The sequence below is a fragment of the Leptonychotes weddellii genome, chromosome 14, assembly GCF_054177405.1.
Source record: "Leptonychotes weddellii isolate Sample4059 chromosome 14, ASM5417740v2, whole genome shotgun sequence".
Classification (NCBI taxonomy): Eukaryota; Metazoa; Chordata; class Mammalia; order Carnivora; family Phocidae; genus Leptonychotes; species Leptonychotes weddellii.
Window position 1 is genome coordinate 65,303,250 of NC_138382.1, and position 18,997 is coordinate 65,322,246.

General features: G+C 46.3%; 1 protein-coding gene across 4 annotated transcripts in view; it reads right to left on the reverse strand.

The window, feature by feature from the left end:
* Positions 1-18,997, reverse strand: part of ASTN2 (astrotactin 2) — an 837,042-nt gene that overhangs the window by 706,092 nt on the left and 111,953 nt on the right. For all 4 annotated transcript variants that reach the window (XM_081803478.1, XM_081803479.1, XM_081803480.1 and 1 more), the window contains exon 2: positions 7,877-8,064. In XM_081803478.1, coding sequence (XP_081659604.1) covers positions 7,877-8,064 — 188 coding nt within the window. The remainder of the gene's footprint in view (positions 1-7,876; positions 8,065-18,997) is intronic.

An 18,997-nucleotide genomic window follows, 5' to 3' on the forward strand; every position in this document is an offset into this window, starting at 1 on the left:
GATTTTTCTTGGGCTTGGATTCTGTCTGCCCCTCCCACTCTACTTCTGTGTCTCTCTCCCTGTTTACTTCGCTATATGGTTCCTTCCTCCCTTTTATTTATTTATTTTTTTTTTAAAGATTTTATTTATTTATTTGACAGAGAGAGACACAGCGAGAGAGGGAACACAAGCAGGGGGGAGTGGGAGAGGGAGAAGCAGGCTCCCCGCCGAGCAGGGAGCCCGATGCGGGACTCGATCCCAGGACTCCAGGATCATGACCTGAGCCGAAGGCAGTCGCCCAACCAACTGAGCCACCCAGGCGCCCCTTTCCTCCCTTTTATTATGTTTCCTCCTTCCCTGCCTCTGCTTCTATTGCTAAATCCCTTCCTATCTATTCCTGTCTATTCCAATTTCCCTGTATTTTTCTACATCTCTCTCATTGTCCTTGGCTCCCTTTTTCTCGGTTTATTTCTGTCTCTGGTAGTTCCCATATACCTGGCATAGAAGACGTATTCAATAAATACTAGCAGGTGCCTATTTTCCCTGTCTCTGTTTCTCTCCGCCTCCTTCTGTCTCACATGATGCAGATATATATTTTTTTTCTTATACACATTTTTTTTTCTTATTCTCATCCTGCATTCCATTTTGGCCAGAAGGTTCAAGCCACTACCTCTGGGCCCCCTTTCTAGGTTGCCTCTTGCCACCTCCAGGATTTTCTGTCTGGGCTTGGTTGTTGGCCCAGATGAAGGGGGTATTTGGGATGCAGAATATGCCTTTTCTGGCCTCATTTCCTCCACCTGTTAAATGAAGGTGGGTCGTCTGCTGCCATTTGTGACTGCCTACATGCCCATTCTCTGTAAAGGATTGTGTTCCCCTGTCGGTGGCTTTGGGCTTGGCCACATGATGTGTTTTGGCCCTGGCCACAGAATGTGAGAAAACCCCCATCTCAGCACTAGCTTTAATCCTAGATTCCTGCCAGTTCTTTTGCTCATTCTCTCTGCCATGGAAACCAAAGGTCTCAGACTGGGGCTCCCCTTCAGCCAGTTCCAGAAGGAGAAGACAGGCAGAGCTGAGCCACAGCATCGGCAGCCGCCAACATGGAAGGTGCGTGAGCAGTAAAGGGCTGTCTAGCCAGTCACCAAGATTCAGAGTGATTTGTTAGTGGAATAAACACGTGAAAGCTGACTCATCCAGAAGAGTTGGGTTCGGCCAGGTCTAAGGTGCTTTTAACTTCAACATTCCAACCATAGGTTATAGTTCCGTTGCTTTTGGGGAAACATAGCCAGATGCTTTCATGTGCATTGTCTCAGTTCAATGTGATGATTTTAATTTTATTTCTATTTTTGCAAATGACCGAACAAGAGGTGAAAACATTCAAATTTCTACAGCTGCTATGAGATAGAATCTCAGCTTGAAACTCGGGCTCATGACACCACACTACGTTGTATCCACTTCACTATGCTACATCCCTAAACGTTATGGGAGATAAGCCACGTTTCCTAAATGGCTTATTCTTCTCATGTTCCCATAAGTCTAGCTAGAGACCCTGCAGGCTTTTACTGAATCCTTGTTGTTGAGGCAAGTCAAGGCCAAGCTACAAGATTCGTGTGATTCAAATTTTTAAAAATTCATAAATGTATTTGTGATTTTAAAATTCCACTTTCTGAAAAAAAAAATAAATGGAATTCATGTGGTATGGCCCACTTACATAAAAATGTACTTGTATTGGCAAACTTCATTATGTCTTGCAACTGATAGAAGCTTGATGATCTCGATTTGTAGATGGGGATCCTAAGGCTAAGGAAGGATGTCATGCAGCGCATGCGTGGCAGGCCTGGGACACCTGAGTCCCAGGCCACAGTTTCTTGGGCTATATGTATCGCAAGTTTTTTCCACCACTAGATTTCTGTCACCTTCCCTCTTAAAATAATCTCCCCTAGGATATTTTCCCCACGACTCTGCTTTCTATCCAAAAGGCTTCTGGGACCTACAGTCTGCAACAGCTTAGCTTCTCCTGCCCTGGCTGCCCTGGGCATTCTTCAATAATATTGCTTATAAATAATACAGCAATGGCATTATTAGTGAAATTTTCCCCTCCCCCAAAATATGTTGCACTCCTAACGCCCAGATCCTCAGAATGAGACCTTCTATGGAGATCGGGTCTTTACAGAGGTAATCAAGTTACAATGAGGTCACCATGGTGACACCCTAATCCAATATAACCTGCGTCCTAATAAAAAGTGGGAAGTGTAGACACAGAGACAGATGTGTGCACAGGGAGAAGGCCATGTGAAAATCAGAGCTATGCTGTCATTAGCCAAGGAACTACCGGAAGCTGGGGGATGGATCTGGAACACTTTCCCTTAGTGCCTTCACAAGGAGTGTGGCCCTGCCCACATCTTGATGTCAGACATCTAACCTCCAGAAGTGTGAGACAACACATTTAAATCACTCGGTTTGTGTCCTCTGTCAGGGCAGCCCTAGGAAACTAATATGCTTATAAAGAGCAGAGTCCTAACATCTCTGAAGACCCGACTATGTGTCAGGCTCCAGCATGTGTGCTTTATGTGCATCATCTTATAACAGCTCCCTTAGGCAGGTCCTTCCATCTTCACCCCATTCCAGATAAGGCAATGGAAGCCGAGGGAGGAAAGAGGCCCTCATTACATGGCTAGTCAGTCAGTTATGGGGCCAGAATGTGACCCTGGGGACCTCTTGCACATTCGTTACATCCTCTGTGCCTACATTTTCTCCAAAGTGGAACAGGAGTAACAAAGGTTATTTGTTGAACTGGAATTATTTAAAGAATTGAATGAGTTAAATGTATACCGATAATATAACACGAAGCATTATAGCAACTCTTGTTAACATTAAGATTCTCCACTGTTCTATTTTCTCATCATTTTTCCAGCTATTGTTTCTCTGAACACGTGATCCCCAAAAGTAAACACACTGTTTCAGGTCTCATCCCGAACCTCTAAAACTAGTTGTTCAGAAAACTTGTCTTTCATTAACACAACTTAAAATGTGGAGCCACTTTTAGCGATCAGAGCCCAGAGAGCTGGCTCATTCTGAGCTTGTGGTTGACTTTTTTTTTTTTTTTTTTAAAGATTTTATTTATTTATTTGAGAGAGAGAATGAGATAGAGAGAGAGCATGAGAGGGGGGAGGGTCAGAGGGAGAAGCAGACTCCCCGCTGAGCAGGGAGCCCGATGCGGGACTCGATCCCGGGACTCCAGGATCATGACCTGAGCCGAAGGCAGTCGCCCAACCAACTGAGCCACCCAGGCGCCCCTTGTGGTTGACTTTTTAAAAGCTTTTTTTCCCCCTTTTTCCTTTTTTTCTTGCATTGTCATTGTTTTGGATTGTCATTGTTGGGTTTAGGAGGCAAGTAAACCATTGCATGATTGAGTGATTAAATCAGTGAACTAAGGAAGGCATGGTATGCTGTCAATGAATACTGGAATGGTTGGGGAAATGATCTAAAGTCATTTTTCACAGAAAGCTTTAAAAAGAATTATCCCCATATCACACAAATCCTTTAAACAAAGCCTCTGATTGAGAATGGTAGTAATAATTTCTTAGATTTATGTGGCATTTTATAATCCTCAAAGTATTTTTCTATATATTATGCCATAGAACCATAGATCCTGTAAGTTTGAAAGAACCACAATATGCATCTAACTGTTATTCCATTCAAAATCCTGATGAATAGGGCCTTTAGCCTTTGCTTGCATACCCCCAGAGACAAGGAACTCACTACCCCATGACTCAGTCAGCCCAGTGCCAGACAGCTCAAACACTTGGAAAGGTCTGTCCTGGCCACGGACAGGGATGTTGGTCCCTTGTCACCGTCCCCTCACTGGGACCCACCAGTAAAAATCTACAGCATTTTCTGTGAGATGGTCCTTGGGAAAGAAATGTGTTCTCGAAGATCTTCTTTCCCTTCACATCAAACCCAACATTTCCTTTCATCCCCTTTCTCAACATTTGTCACCAACGTTGTCACCAATGTTGTCATTACAGCCAACATTTTGATAACAGCTACCACTTTCTGAGCACTTACTGAATGCCAGGCACTGCATCATGCAGAATTATGCCCAAGAGCAAAGACTCTCAATCTGGAGAGACTAGAGTTGTAATCCCAGCTTCAGAACTCATTGGTGGTATGAACTTGAGCAAGTTGTGAAACCTCATTAACTCCCAGGTTCCTCGTGTGTAAATGAGGGAAACAACAGTATCAATCTCATAGAGTATTAGAACAATTAAATGGAATGATGCATGTCCTACACTTAGACTGTGCCTAGCATACAGAAAGTCCTTGATGATGGTGGCCATTATTTTCATTGTGCAGGACACAGGCATGTGTAAGCTCATTCAGCACCTAGAAAAACCCTCAGAGAATATTATCCCAGTTTCACAGATGATGGCTTTGATTTAACCAAGGTCATAAAAAGCTAGCAACAGAGATACCGTTCATCCTTGGAGCTGACTTCCAAATCATAACCCCCCGCCCGCTGACCTACTCATAGATTCCACATAAGGAGGGAGTCTGTACATCATTTGCACATAAGATCTTAAAATTTAAGCCATCAGCTGATGCAGAGAGAAGAGAAATGGTGGTCTGTATTTGTACTGTAAGGGTGGAGGTTCTGGAATCTGCCTATATAGAGTGAAATACTGGGTTTACCATTTATTCTTGGGGTGACCAAGTCACACCAATAGCAACTGATTTTATTAATATCTCAGGCTCAGGAATTAACAAGCCCAAAGAGCATGCTGGTTTCACTCCAGTAGGCATGGATTATAGCAGTTTCCAATGACTGAGCTGAGAAGGTTGCCCTGCATGGGTAAGCAGGAGGTTTGTCCTGAGAAAAGGGAATGCAGAACATTGACCCTGGCATTTCTTTGACCTCTGACTAGACAGTTTGGGTCTTCTCACAAAAGATTTCAGATCTTCACCAAAGATGAAAACAATGCAAAAATCTGAGAGACCAGGAGCCACCTTGCCCTGAGTAACCATGGGACATGAGTTTAGAATCTTAGGAAAAGCCTGGTCCCAGAGCTGCCTTCTTGTTAGCCACACAGCTTTAGGCAGGTAACTCAAATAAACTCACTGTGTCTCAAGTTTCTCACCTGTGAAATGGGGAAACAGATCCCAGCCACTGTGAATGCCACTTTGAATGGCTGCTTAGGGGAGAAGGAAGCAAACACTCTTTTTGTTCCTGCTGAATTAATTGTCTGTGGCCAGATCAGCAAGGATGGAGTCCATCTAAGCCACAGACAGGCATGCCCTCTAGGCAAAGCCATGCTGATGGGTTGGGGCATCCAAGACAATTTGTAGTCTATATCTGGACCCCAGTTCATCCATTTATGAGATGAAAGGGTATAATAAACACATCTTAAAGTTTTCAACTCAAGTGCCTGTAAGAATAAGAGCTAACGGTCTTGCACGCCAAGCTCCTCTGATGCACGTATGTGGTGTACCTACCCAGTAAGTATTAGAGGCACCCTCATTTATAGATGACAAAAACAAGGCACAGAGGCATTTAAAACTTTGCCCCAGATCATGCAGAGTGCTAAGGGGCACTGTGGGACCTTACATCCAAGCACCCAGGCTCTGGAGTCTGCGCTTATTCACCTCCGTGTCATCCTCCTTCTGCATGGGGGCAGGTGTGTCCCACCTCAGAGAAGCCGGGCCACCATCAATGAATGCCTTGGGGTTCAAAGATTCCTGGACATGACTCTGTCTCTTGAGGGTAAGGTGAGGACAAGTAAGATCCAGATCTTGGAGCCCTGAAGGCAGAAAAGAACTGTAGGGACCACAAGGTGGTAGCCTTGGGCCACATTAGTGCGGGGGCAGAGAAGATCAGGATGGTGCCAGCCACATCTCGAATTACAGGGAATTTCAGATTCGTGTGCATCTGAGTGACTTCTTCCTTCTAAGCAGAACTCACGGAGCAGAATAAGAAGGTGAAGAACACCTAAAGTCCTTGGGGAGAGAGTGTGATGTAGTGGAACTAAGAGTGAACCTGGAAGCAGAGAAAGCCCATTCAGGGCTCATTTATAATTGGGATTATACCGTCTAGGTTACTGGGTTATGGGAAGCATGTATATAAGTAAACGTGGTGCCAAACACAGGAAACGCTTAATAAATATTAGTCAAAACGGAGTCTCTCAAGCATTAAATAAGGAAGTCACGCCCCCTCAAGCCTTCTTAGCATCAGATGGTGCCCCATGCCCCATGAGGATGCTAGCAAGGCCCCTGAGATAGTAATGCTCACACACTTGCACCCCAAAGTTAGCATGCAGGCACTCACTTGGCTTGGCATGTGGCTGCATCATTTGCAAAATATATATATGGGAAAAGTCTATCACACTCAATCCATGAATAACACAAAGGCCTTGATTTGTTCCACCACGTGATGAGCATGCGTTAGGTCCAAAATTAACATTGCTGTCTGGCTGGGCTATGTGTGTGTTTTTCCAAAAAGAGAAAACTTCCAGGCTCTTACTCAGCCCTAATCAGAATGTCAAATGCAGTGTTAGAGGAACGAGAAGAACCGAGACCAAAAGCAAAACTCTGCCCCACTGTAGACTCTCAATAAATACTGTTGGCTGTTGAAAAGGAAAAGCAAGGAGTGGGCGGTCTCGCTACCAAGCTGAGTGGCCTTAGGCCAATTTCTTCACCTCTCTGGGCCCATACCTTTCTCACACATAGATTGGGAATAACATTTCCTACCCTCATGCATCTGGCAGAGATAGCTGTGCTAAAAGAGAAAATAATGACTTGAGGAGTGAAAAGCACTAGGGGGATGTCACTCGTAGCTATTATCAGATCTCTTCTTGAGCCAATTAGACCCTGTACATTCTGCATAATGAATTTGTTTTTTCCTATCTACCATGCAGAGCCATTAATTCCAGCTTTTTAAAGAAACCATTAATATGAGCCTACGTGCATTTCAGACTACCATTCAAGTGATTTAAGCCCTAGCAGCCTTCTCTGAAGACATAGCAGACTCCAAGAGCTCTGGGTCATGGGGCCTGCAGAGATGGAAGGCCACTGCCCCTCTCTCTGGGCCCACAACTTCATCTCTCACGTGGAGGTGACATGCCTGACTTCAAGCTTCCTTGGCGAAAATGCAATCAGATAATGTCCACAAATGTGCCCAGCACAGTGCTTGACATATGGTTAGATGGTCCATAAATTCTTGCACTGAGAGAAAGAGTGAAGAGGACATAGTTCAGGCTTTGCAGCCAGACACGCTTGGGGGTTCCAATACCCAAGAGCAGCTCCATCTCTTACTAGCTGTGTGACCTTGGATAAGTGTCTTGGCCCCCTCTGACTCGGTATTCACAACTATAACATGAGGGTAGTGAAGGGGCTTCCATGTGTGATGGGGCCATACCTAGCCCCGCCCCAAGGGCCATCATGCAGGGTCTACACGGCAGGGGGTCTTGTGAGGGTCAAAGTACCCTGTACATTGAGGGCACTTGGGAAAGGGCAGCCCTGCTCCAACTCTGTTCCGAGTTTGTTTGTTCAGTTCTTCTTGGAAAGGCCAGTTGAATTTTGGAGCACTGAACCTCAGCCCCCCGGCGGAACAGGCCAAGCACGTGACAGATGTTAAACAGCTATTCCCAGAGAGGTCAGCCCAAAGGCCAAGGAGTTGGGAGACTCTTTCCTCTCTCCTCTGAAGCACGATTAGTTTGTCACAGCTGACAGATGATGGATGGCTATGCATCAGTCCAAGTGACACCACAAAATCCACCTGCCCTTCTGTTGAGCATTCCAACCTCTCACACTCAGCCAGTGCTGGCAAAACCCCGCCCCATTCCCTCATCCCCCCACCTCACCGTCACCCCGCCCCCAGCACGTCGCGGCATTCCCGCTCACTTACCATCACAGAAATGTGGAGAATGTGCATCTGCTCCTCTCTAATCTCTGAGGGCTCCTGGAGCGTGGGCGCGGTGGCCCGGGCCAGCTGGCCGGCACTGCTCATGGAGACGTGGAAATACAAGGTCCCGTTCTCCAGCCACTGCTGTCTCCAGTACACCAGGGAGATGTCCCCTGCCGTGCCAGACATCTCTGCAAGACAAGACCCAAGGCGCTGGGTGAGCGGCATGCCCGGCCTCGGGATTCCAGGGACAGAAGGAGCCACGCGTGTTCAGGAGCTCCACGGCACCTACTCTGTTACCAGGATGCCTTTCCCTACATCAAATCTATGAGGCAGAGACCATCACTTCCCCTGTGACCAAGAATCTCCCCAAGCAACAGGGCGGCAGAGGTGGAATCTGAACCCAGGTCGGTCTGGGGCTCTGTTGTAAAGCGCCGTGTGTGATAAAGTCATTTGTTCCTCTAAATCAAACTAAGGGGAATCAAGCAGACAAGAGACCCAAGTGCTTACATTCTCCTGAGGGCATGGAACTAGAAGAAGGTGAAGGGAGGACATCTCCATCCTTGAGAAGAGCAGGGGTTTAGAGTGTGAATTCTTTACAAGCTGAGCTGGAAGTGCTCACAGCGTAACTGCAGAACCTCAGAGCTGGAAAAGCCCAAGAGAACATTTGGCCCCAGCCTAGGTGCCTCAGGATTATCCTTTATAGGAACAGAGCTTGGCAACTGGGCTGATCTGAGCCTGTTTCTCCTGCTTCGGTCGGAGCAGCTCCATTTTTTTTTTTTGCTAGTATATATACTGCACAACCAGCAAGGGAATGTCGGCACGTAAGTTTCCATGGCTTAAAAATATTTGGTAAGCCACTGCCCCACTCCAGTGTTCTCATATGACCAAGGGCAAGTTAGGACCTACTAGCAAGTTACAGTCACCTGGTATGTATGTATGTATGTATGTATGTATGTATGTATATATTTAAAATACTTTATTTTTTTATTTACTTGAGAGACAGAGAGAGAGAACGAGCAGTGGGGAGGGACAGAGGGAGAGGGAGAAGTTGACTGAGTGTGGAGCCCAACGTGGTTCTCAATCCCAGGACCCTGAGATCATGACCTGAGGTGAAGGCAGATGCTTAACCGACTGAGCCATCCAGGTGCCCCCAGTCACCTGATCTTTAAATTATTCTTCTAATAGTACTTCCTTCCAATATAGCCATACCAACATAGCCTCTTACTGAGTAAGGACAAGAGCATTGGCAACCAGAAGTGTCCCCGCACTAAGATCACACAATCTTCTCATACTGCTGCCTCCTAGAGAGATTACATCCTTGGAAATGTCCTAGAAGGACAAGGCCTATCACTGTGTCTTTATGAAGAAAGGGGAAGGGTGGTAGGGGGAAAGGGAAAGGGATAATTCCTGGAGAATTATCAAGACTTCATTCAAGCAAGAGTTACCATAGAGACAGAGGCACTCCATCATAGACAAGTAGCCATAATAATGTCTGAGACTTGGAAACTCTGGACTATCTTCCCAAGACACAAAGCTGACCTAGAGGGTATTCCCACAATTACCACAGACCTCATATCCATGTGTGCGTGTACACACACACACACACACACACACACACACACGCTTGAGGAGGACTGACGGGGAAGCTGAGTTAGAACTTCTTACGCCAACAGCTCTCCCTGTGCCCCACTCTGCAGTCCCTGGCAACCCTGAAGGAAGAAAAGTCACCTTGAAGAGATGATGTTTGCTCACCAAAGTCTACTGAATTATTCTTGTATCATCCACCCCCATAGACTCACTTCTTGAGGTTCACAATCAACAGTCCTTAGGGAAGAGCATCTGGCATTTAGTAAGTGCTATAAAAGGTTAGCTATTAATATTTATTATCATTATTATTATTAACAGGGACAGGATCTAATTCACCCTTGAGCTGCTGTGGAAAAATCCTTGAGACACCCTTGACTGCTTGCTTTCTCTCCCACCCCTCCTCCTGCCCACTAGGAAACCTTTCAAAAGCCACCTCGGAGTTATCCCTTCTTGGCTCCTCTCCTGCAACCACCTGGGCCAACACACCACCCTCTCTTGCCTGACTGACCACATGCACTTCCTAACTGGACTCTCCTCTTGCTCTTTCCCTTGCTCTTCTGTCTATTCTCACCCAGAAGCCAGAGGACTCCTGCCACAGCCTGTTCACTCCCATCACTCCTTGGCTCAAAACCCTCAGCAGCCTCTGCCTCATTCCAAGGAAAAGACAAGGTGGCCAGAATGTAGCAAGTTGTGAGTCCAAGTGAATACCTGCCTGGGCTTCCCTTGCTGTGCCAAGAGGTGAGAAGGGATGGAGATAAGCACAAGATTTCATCAGCTCTTAGGCCATGGGCCCCAAAGGACCCCAAGAGCTCACTGTGGGGCACCGGGGGCAGGGGAGACAGGCTGGGTGCCCAGCGTGTGAAGCGGGCCTCTCCCCAGCACCTTCTCTCCCCCCACCGCCCCACCTCCTGGCCTCAGCACCCGAAGTACTGGTAGCAGCTTCTGTGGCAGCCAGCCAGGCAGCTAGGCCAAGGCAAGGTGAAGACATTATGGTAAATGGTCGTGCTCAGTCCCTCACTCATGTTTCTCTCCCTGCATCAGAGCCCAGAACCAGAGGCCCAGAGAGCCCAGGGCTACAGTTGCCCGTGGAAATAGCTGTCTCTCGTGCAGTAGCTCACGAAAGGGGACTCACGTGCCAGTGGTGGGGCAGGCCCTGGCCGTGCCACATCTGGCTGCCACAGCCTGGGATCGAGGAGGCAGAGTAAGTGAAGGAAGGCTTGCTGAAATTTGCGCTCTTCACTCCTGCAGCTCTCCGCAGGCTGTGCTCGAAAACCCACCACCGAAGAAGCCCATCCTCCCCACACTCAGATTAGGAAACAGAGGATCACCGAGGGTCAGTCCCTCGCTTCAGGCCACAGGTGAATGTATGTCCAGCTAGACCCAGTGGATTTCCAGTCCACACAATTGCTTCTACGCCGGTAGCTCTTACAACATCTCCTTTTCCTTGACTAAATTAGCCCCTGAACCCAAACTAGATTGAGCTCTTTGTTTGCTACAGCGATGAGTGCACAGTCAGCAGACAGTAAACGTTAAATGATAATAACAGTGTGTGAAACACAGTAAATATTGAATCACAGAGATCAGCTCTGGACTCACTCTATTACAAAGGAAGGAAACTGTTGCTGAGGTGGGGAGGAGGGCCATGGGGCCTCGGAGAGAAAACCGCCCTGGCAGAAGTAGAAGGCCCAAACACTCATCCCCTCGTTCATGCATCCCCTCATTCATTCATTCCCTCATTCATTCATTCATCCCCTCGTTCATTCATTTCCTCACTCATCCCCTCATCCATTCACCATTCATTCATTCGCCATTCATTCATTCATCCCCTCGTTCATTCACCATTCATTCATTCCCACATTCATTCATTCATCCTCTCATTCATCCCCTCATTCATTCATTCCCTCATGCATTCACTCATGTGTGTGTTTGTTCACTCATCCAACACACTTTATTGAGGACCTACTCGATTGTGGGCACTTTAGTAGCTCAGAACATGGAGGGAAATGAGGCACACCCTTGCCTTCAGGAAACTCAGTCCTTTAGTGGAAGACATTCTACCCACTCCCCAGCTGGCACCACACTGCCCACACATGCACATACTGTCCGTGTGATGTGGCCCTGACACTGCACATTATCCTGACCCACCTGCTACCACCATCCCCTCCTCACGTGCTCCAGCCCTGCAGGACTTACACTTGTTCCTGAAACAGACCAGGCTCACTGCCATCTCAGGGCATGAGGACTGTCTGTCCTGTCTGAAACTCTCCTCCCAGACCTTGCAAGCCACCTTCTTCTCAGCATTGGCCTCTCAGTCCAAATGACACCTGCTCGGAGAGGCTCTGCCCGGTTTAGCTGACGTTTTTCCCTTTACACACATCTACACTCTATGGTATCCCCTTTACAAAACCTTGTTATAGCATTTATCACTATTAGAAATGAATCATATGTATTTTCTGAAACACGTGTTTAATGCCTGTCTCTCCAGGAGAGCAGAAACCTTGCTTATTTCCTGCCATATCTCAAGTACTCTTTAAAGTGCTTTGCACATAATATGTGCTCAGCAAAAAATTACTGAATTGCCAGTGATGAATACACACACACACACACACATGCATAATAAGATTATGGAGGTATTCATTACAGAATTAAAGAAAGAATAAGTAAAGGTCCATTGGGAATTTGGAGGTGTGACAGGACTCTCCTAGCTTAGAGACAAAGAGCTACTCTAAAAACATGGTACCATGAGCACTGCAGAGAATGGGCATATTGGTGGCCCTCAGAGGAGAGGAGGCATAGGGACGGCCCGGGCGGTTGGGTATCTCAGGACACTGAAGCCACACGTGTAAGGAGGAGTGTGGTGGAACATCAGTTGGAAATATACTTCAGACACAGGGTTAAGGGCTTTGAATCCCTGGCGACAGAGTATATCCTCTTTGGCATGCAGTCGGGAAACAGCAAAGTACACTTGATCAGAGAGCCAATCCTGTGTCCATTAAAAACAGGTCAAAGAAATACTAGCATAACCAAGGCCAGCTCTTGAAATTCCCCGCTGATTGATTTTCCAATTGCATTTTCCCCTTCCTCTTCCCCTAGTCCCTCCATATAAACATGTCATTGAAGTCTTCAAGTCACATTACAATCAAACTTAAAGCAAAAGGGGGACTAAACGCATTTGGTCGGGAACCAAGACGTTCCCATAAAGGCAGATTATGCTGACATAATGAATATAAAATGAAACAGCAGATATTAAAGTGGGAGAATTGGTGCACCATGCCTTCCGGCGGTAGGCTGACTCCAGTGCCTGCCTCCCTCCCACCTCAGATAGCTTGGTTTTATATTGGAATCATAAAAGAAACACAGGGATTGCCTTTTCACCTTTCTCTGTTCTCCCCCCATGGGCTGCCACTTGTGAAATATTCAATAGGCTCAAATCCCCTCAACCACCCCGCTAAAGCCAAGCAAGAGGATCAACCTTCATCAGTGATTCTGGGTAGACAGCCATCCTGCCTCGGCAGCCACAGATGTCTTTCAGCCTCCTGGAAAATAAATAAAAATTCCCGAAGGTGTGTTGCGCTTTTAATTGGCTTGTTCTTCCTAATCTATGGCACTCATTGTATTTTTATTTAATTCCTGAAGGTCATTATGAAAATAAGCAGCTCTTCTGATCACCAGCCATCTTGGTAACATCTCCCAAGCGGCTAACTAACCCGCCTTCTGATTCCACAGCTCCAGCTGACCCTCCAGCAGGTTATTCGCAGAAGGCCAGAGAGCACTTCTGATGAGTTTGCAAATAGTCTTTGCTTCACTGGGGGGCGGGGGGGGGGAGAGAGCAGACATTACATGAGATGAACTCACTGCCTAGGTACAAAGAACTGAGAAATGTAGAGAGGTTGACTTCAACAGCCCTTGCCATTAGCTGTTCCAGCATTCATGGGGACTCATCTCTATGCAGCAAGTCCTGCTGAGTGACCTTGGGAAACAGATCCCACACACATGCCCTCTTTTTCATCTCTCCAACGGCAACCTTAATGCCAACCTTCATCATCTCTCTTATGGACTACCTCAAATGGCCTTGTGCCAGTCAGGGTCTCCTCACAGAAGAGAAGACACGCTCAGTGAGGTCACGAAGTATTTAATGACACGACTGTTTACAAAGATTTGGGGAGTATTTTAGTCAGGGTTCTCCAGAGAAACAGAACCAACAGGACATATATATAGAAAAAGACTTACTATGAAGGGTTAGTTTGTATGGTTATGGAGGTTAACAAGTTCCCAAATCTGCCATCTTCAAGGTGGAGGCCCAGGAAAGTCAGTGGCACAGTCCAGTCCAAACCTGAGGTCCTGAGCTGGAAGGAAGCCAATGGTATAAATCCCAGTCTGAGTCCCAAGGCCCAAGATGCTAACGCCCAAGGGCAGGAGAAGATGGATGTCCTGGCTCTAGCAGAAAACAAATGTGCCCTTCCTCTACCTTCTGGTTCTATTCAGGCCCTCAATGGGTTGAGTGATGCCCACCTGCATTGATAAAGGCCTTTCTCCTTTACTCAGTCTACTGATTCAAATGCCAGTCTCTTCTAGAACCACCCTCACAGACACATTCAGAAATAATGTTTTACCAGCTCCCCGGACATCCCTTAAGCCAAGTCAAGCTGACGTATAAAATTAATCATCACAGGCAGGATGAAGGCAAACTGGTGATGAAGCATCTCAAGGTTGCCAACATCAAGGAGCTGTCCCCACCCTAGGCCTGAAGGGGGGAGGGAAGGGAGATGGATAAAACCATGGGAACAGCCACAGCTGTAGGAAAGGACTGCCAGACAGGAGCTGTGGCCTACTGTAGAATAAGCCAGCTACTGACAAGGCATGGCCCATCATGGGGGTGCTGGGGTAATAAATGCTCCAACCTCACTCTCCCTCCACCTGCTAATCTCTTGCAGGTGCCTTACGTGGGCCAACTCCAACCAAACACCCAAGGGTGGAGCAAATCATACAGGTCAGCCTTCCAGGGTCCTCAGCAGGGAGGAAAGGGTGAAGAGTGGACCTCAAGGGGCCAATGGAGACCATCTGGAAGGTCCCACCTGGGATGCTTACCTCCAGGCTTCCTTCCAACCATCATGCAAATGACTACCAGGATTAAATTTCTAACCTGTCAATCTGACCACATCATTCCCTTGCTTGAAGCCTTTTGATGGCTCCTGACTCCCCTCAAGATAAAATCTAATTTCAGGGGCCTGGCACTTGCATTTCTCCCCTGCCTTACTTCTCTTCGCTCCTTTCCCTGCCCTGACACATTAAATCTGATCAAATATTTATGCAATCGCCACATCCACGACACTCTTTCCTAATTCAGTGTCTTTGAAGATGCTTATTTTTTTGTTAAGGCCAAGAGAAATCAGTTTAATTTTATAACACATCATTTAGTTCCCTCAACTGAAGATGCCTCTTTGGAGGCTGGAACAGTCTTCGCGACTCAACCCCATCCCTTTTCTGGAAGATCTCCATGACCCCCATATGAGCTAGACATTCCTTCACGTTTCCATAAAGAGGGAATATTGTGTTCTATGTAATATCACAGACCCTGAGAGACCAACTGCTTGAATTTGAATCCCAGCTCCCCTGTGTTCAAGCTGTGTGTCTTTGGACAAACTCTTTACCTCATTTGTGCCTCAGTTTCCTCATCTGTCAAATGAGGATAATAACAGTACCCACCTCATCGAGTTATTTTGAGAATTAAATGAGATAACATGAAGTAGTTTTTAGCTTCGATCTTGATCCTCACTAAGCATTCCAGTTACATGGTTACATGTTACTTCATACACACTATTATAGCATCCTATTTTACCACTGTCTTGGTCTCTGTGGTGTTTGGTATTTACCTATGTTAAAATGATATGTTTATACAGCTGACCTCTCTCACTGGACCCTAGTGCAGGGACACATCAGAGCCATCTGTGTACCCGAGTGCCTGAGACAGTGGTGAAATGCAGCGCAGAGGGCTCCGTAAACGTTTGTTGAGTTGAACTGCGCTGTCCCCATATCTGAATTCAAATGGGCATTCTGAGAGGACAGAGAGAAGAAAAGCCAACTCAGGGCAGCCATGATGGCTTGATTCCCACATGACAACACTACAGAAATTTATTTCACATCTGGCTCAAGTTTAGGCACCCTGGAGAATGCAAATGAAGAGAAAGATAGACTTTAAACATTTGAGGAGTTTGCAATTCTCATGGAGACATACAGGAAGTTTAGATAGAAAATAGATAATCTCATGGTTCTGTTTAGACGTAAGTATGTATATCCGGCTAGAAAGAAATATACTGGAACAAGATACACCAGATCATCAAGAACAGTGCTCTTTAAATGGTGAGATCAGAGGTGATTTTAATCACGATCTGATTCATTTTTCTCTACATTTTCTACATTGAATATACATAACCTCTGCATCTGTTAGATGCAGATATATGCTCACTTTAAAGATTCATTTAGTACCCAACCTTTTCTGAGATCTGGCATTGAAGGACTCTATCTTCAGGAGCTTGGGCCAAGGAACGGAGAAAAAGCATGCTATAAATAACTATAAATCAAAGCAGAAAGCTTAAAAGAGAGGAGATGACTTCTGGCTGGCTCTAGAAAATTTCTTTGTGGAGGAGTCTTAAAGGATGGGCAAGATTTCAACAAGTGGCCATGTGGCAGAGGGCATTGTAGATGGGGGAATGGCACAAAGGCAAGAAGGCGGGATTGCAGATGTGCAAAGGGGTCCAGTGGGAGGAAGCCAGTAGAAAAGGCAGAGGCTCATCATTATAGAGGAAACAGACACAGAAGGCTATAGCAAGTCTGCAGAGAGGGAAGTAAAGAGGGGGCTGCCATGTCTTAAGTATAGGCTGTCTCCCAGGCAGAATAAGAAATATTAGGTCCCACATAGGACTCCTTCATGCAATCAGACCAAGTCCTAGTTTAGAGGCTAATGAAGCTCTCCAAATACCATAAATGAAAGCCTCTATGATTTTCTGTCTTTATTTGTAAAGCGTGTGTGTGGCAGGAACCTATCACACCTAACAGAATTAAGAGAAAATAAAGCCATGCCTAGCACTGTGCTCGGAAATCTGCAAAGTCCCACACTTAGTCCTAAAAGTAAATGCGCTCATTATCCCCATCATTCAAGAATATAGCTTCCATGGGTCACCCAGCCGGCTCAGGCACTAGAGCGTGCACCTCAAAAATCTGCAAAGTCCCACACTTAGTCCTAAAAGCAAATGCACTCATTATACCCATCATTCAAGAATATAGCTTCCATGGGTCACTCAGCCGGCTCAGGCACTAGAGCGTGCACCTCTTGATCTAGGGGTTGTAAGTTTGAGCCCTAGGCTAGGTGAAGAGATTACTTAAAATAAAAATCTTCAAAAAAAAAAAAAAGAATATAGTTTCCATAAATATTTATTGACCGCCTAAAATGTGCCAGGCACAGGGCTAGGTCCCGTGGTTAGATTAGGTAAAAAGACCAATTTGATTGCTGCCCTCACGGACCTTCCATTTCTGGGATGGATGTCCCTCCATTGTCACTAAGCAGCAACAACACAGCATATTCCCCTCCTTTGGTTTCTTCATCCATTTACTCATCAATCATTCATTCAATCCTAGTGCAAGATCCTGTCTGTCTAGCTAATTGCTATCTTCAGTGCTTAGCATATAGTAGGTGCCCAATAAATATCTGTTGAATGAATGCGTCACTCGATGCGCATTTTATGAGTTCCCTGCCCTCAAGCAAATCACAATCAAGGAGAGCAGAAAAAGGAAAATCAATGAAGGTGACAATCCCGTGGTCCTGGCCACAAGAGAGCATGCACAGGGTGTTACGGGAACACACGTGAGGAGGGAGTTAATGCTCCTCATTTATCAGGGGTCTGGACAAGGTAAGCAGGCAGAGTCTATAATCTGGACATTTTATAAGTCTACGAGATCCCGATGTTGGACCAGGTTACACGTCCGTGGATGCATCACTGTGGTGTGCAGGTGGGGAGTTTGCTTGGGGAGTAGAAGGGGGAGAGATGGCGGGGGGCTGGGACATAGCCAGAGCAGTGGCAGGTGGAGAACACCCCAGGAGTACTTAGACCCTCCCCTTCCTTGCTCCCATCTGTCAGCTCATCTCTGCCTTCCCCGCCCCCTGCCCCCGCCCAGTCTGCCCCCTCCCACTTCCTTGGGGAACTGTGTAAAAAAAACTGTTTTACCTAGCCACCCAGTGGAGATAAATAATACAGTTATATCCAGTTAAATAAGGGAGGGGAAGAGAATTAAGAGTTATTGGCAAGGGAGAAAAGCACATCGTTTCAGATTCTATTTGAAAATGGATGGATAGTTGATGGAACTGAATCTTATTACTCCTGGTTATTCTCTCCTGAACCATTTACCTCCCTCCTTGCTGCATTTTTTCACCTGGTCTTTGTCATTTAGCTTCGCTATATGCCCTTGGTTTCTCTATGTGTTCACTGTTTCTCACTTTTTTTTCTTTTCTTTTCTTAATGCACCCAGACGATCAATGACTTTTTTTCCCCCTCCCCTGTTCCACAACACTGCAAACTGATGGCGAAAAGGAACCCAAAGAACGGGGACAGGGACCAACTTTCACCAACACCTGCTTATGTGCCAGGAACTCAGCTAGGGGTGGGAAACCCACATGAATAAGGGGGAGGGGAGGACACCCAATGTTTGGCTAGACTACCTGAGGTCCCAACAGGTGACTGGATTCTCCCATGATCTTCCATCTAGTAAGGGACAGTGCATGAATTCAAGTTCTGCTTCCCTTATTCCAAATCCAGTGTTCTCCCCACTTTCCTAACCAGGCTGAGAAAAGGAGTTTGCACATTTGAGTAAAAAGACTGAGGGACTAAGTCCACATTGGGGGTGTGATGTAAGTACCTGGACAACGCCTCCCAGTCAGCCAGATGCTCAGATCATACATTGCATCATTATGAAGTTATTCCCTGGGGTTAAGTGTTGCTATTGAGCCCTCTGTTTTTAAAATGCAAATCTGTCCTGGGAGAGGTATAGGAAGCATTCTGTCTAGGGTTGAATTCAAGTTTTTAAGAACACTTTGCTCCTTCCTCCTGAGCAACCTTTACCAAGCTAGGTTTACCTCTCTGAGCTTCACTTGCCTCATATGGAAAATGGGAATCCTAAAAGCAATCTCTGACAAATGTCCTGAGAATTAAGAGCGATTTGTGTTGAAAGAAGCCCGCACAGCATTTAGCACCTGCATATTCCTTGACAGCTGTCTTCTCATCACTCTTTACCTATCTCACCACTATCGAGACAAGAATCCAATTGTTTGACAGCAGTGGGGGATGGCACGGTACCAACTACAGAGAAAAAGGAGGTACAGGTTACAGATCAAACTTTCTGCTTCACTTGGAAACAGTCTCCATGACCCTTCTGTCTGGGGCCCCAGTTCCCCCCACCCTTTTTAAGTCATCTCTATTGGCTACACCCTGGAATCACAGAAAATGTCACAGATAAAGGAGTGTAAAAGGATGGAGATCAATG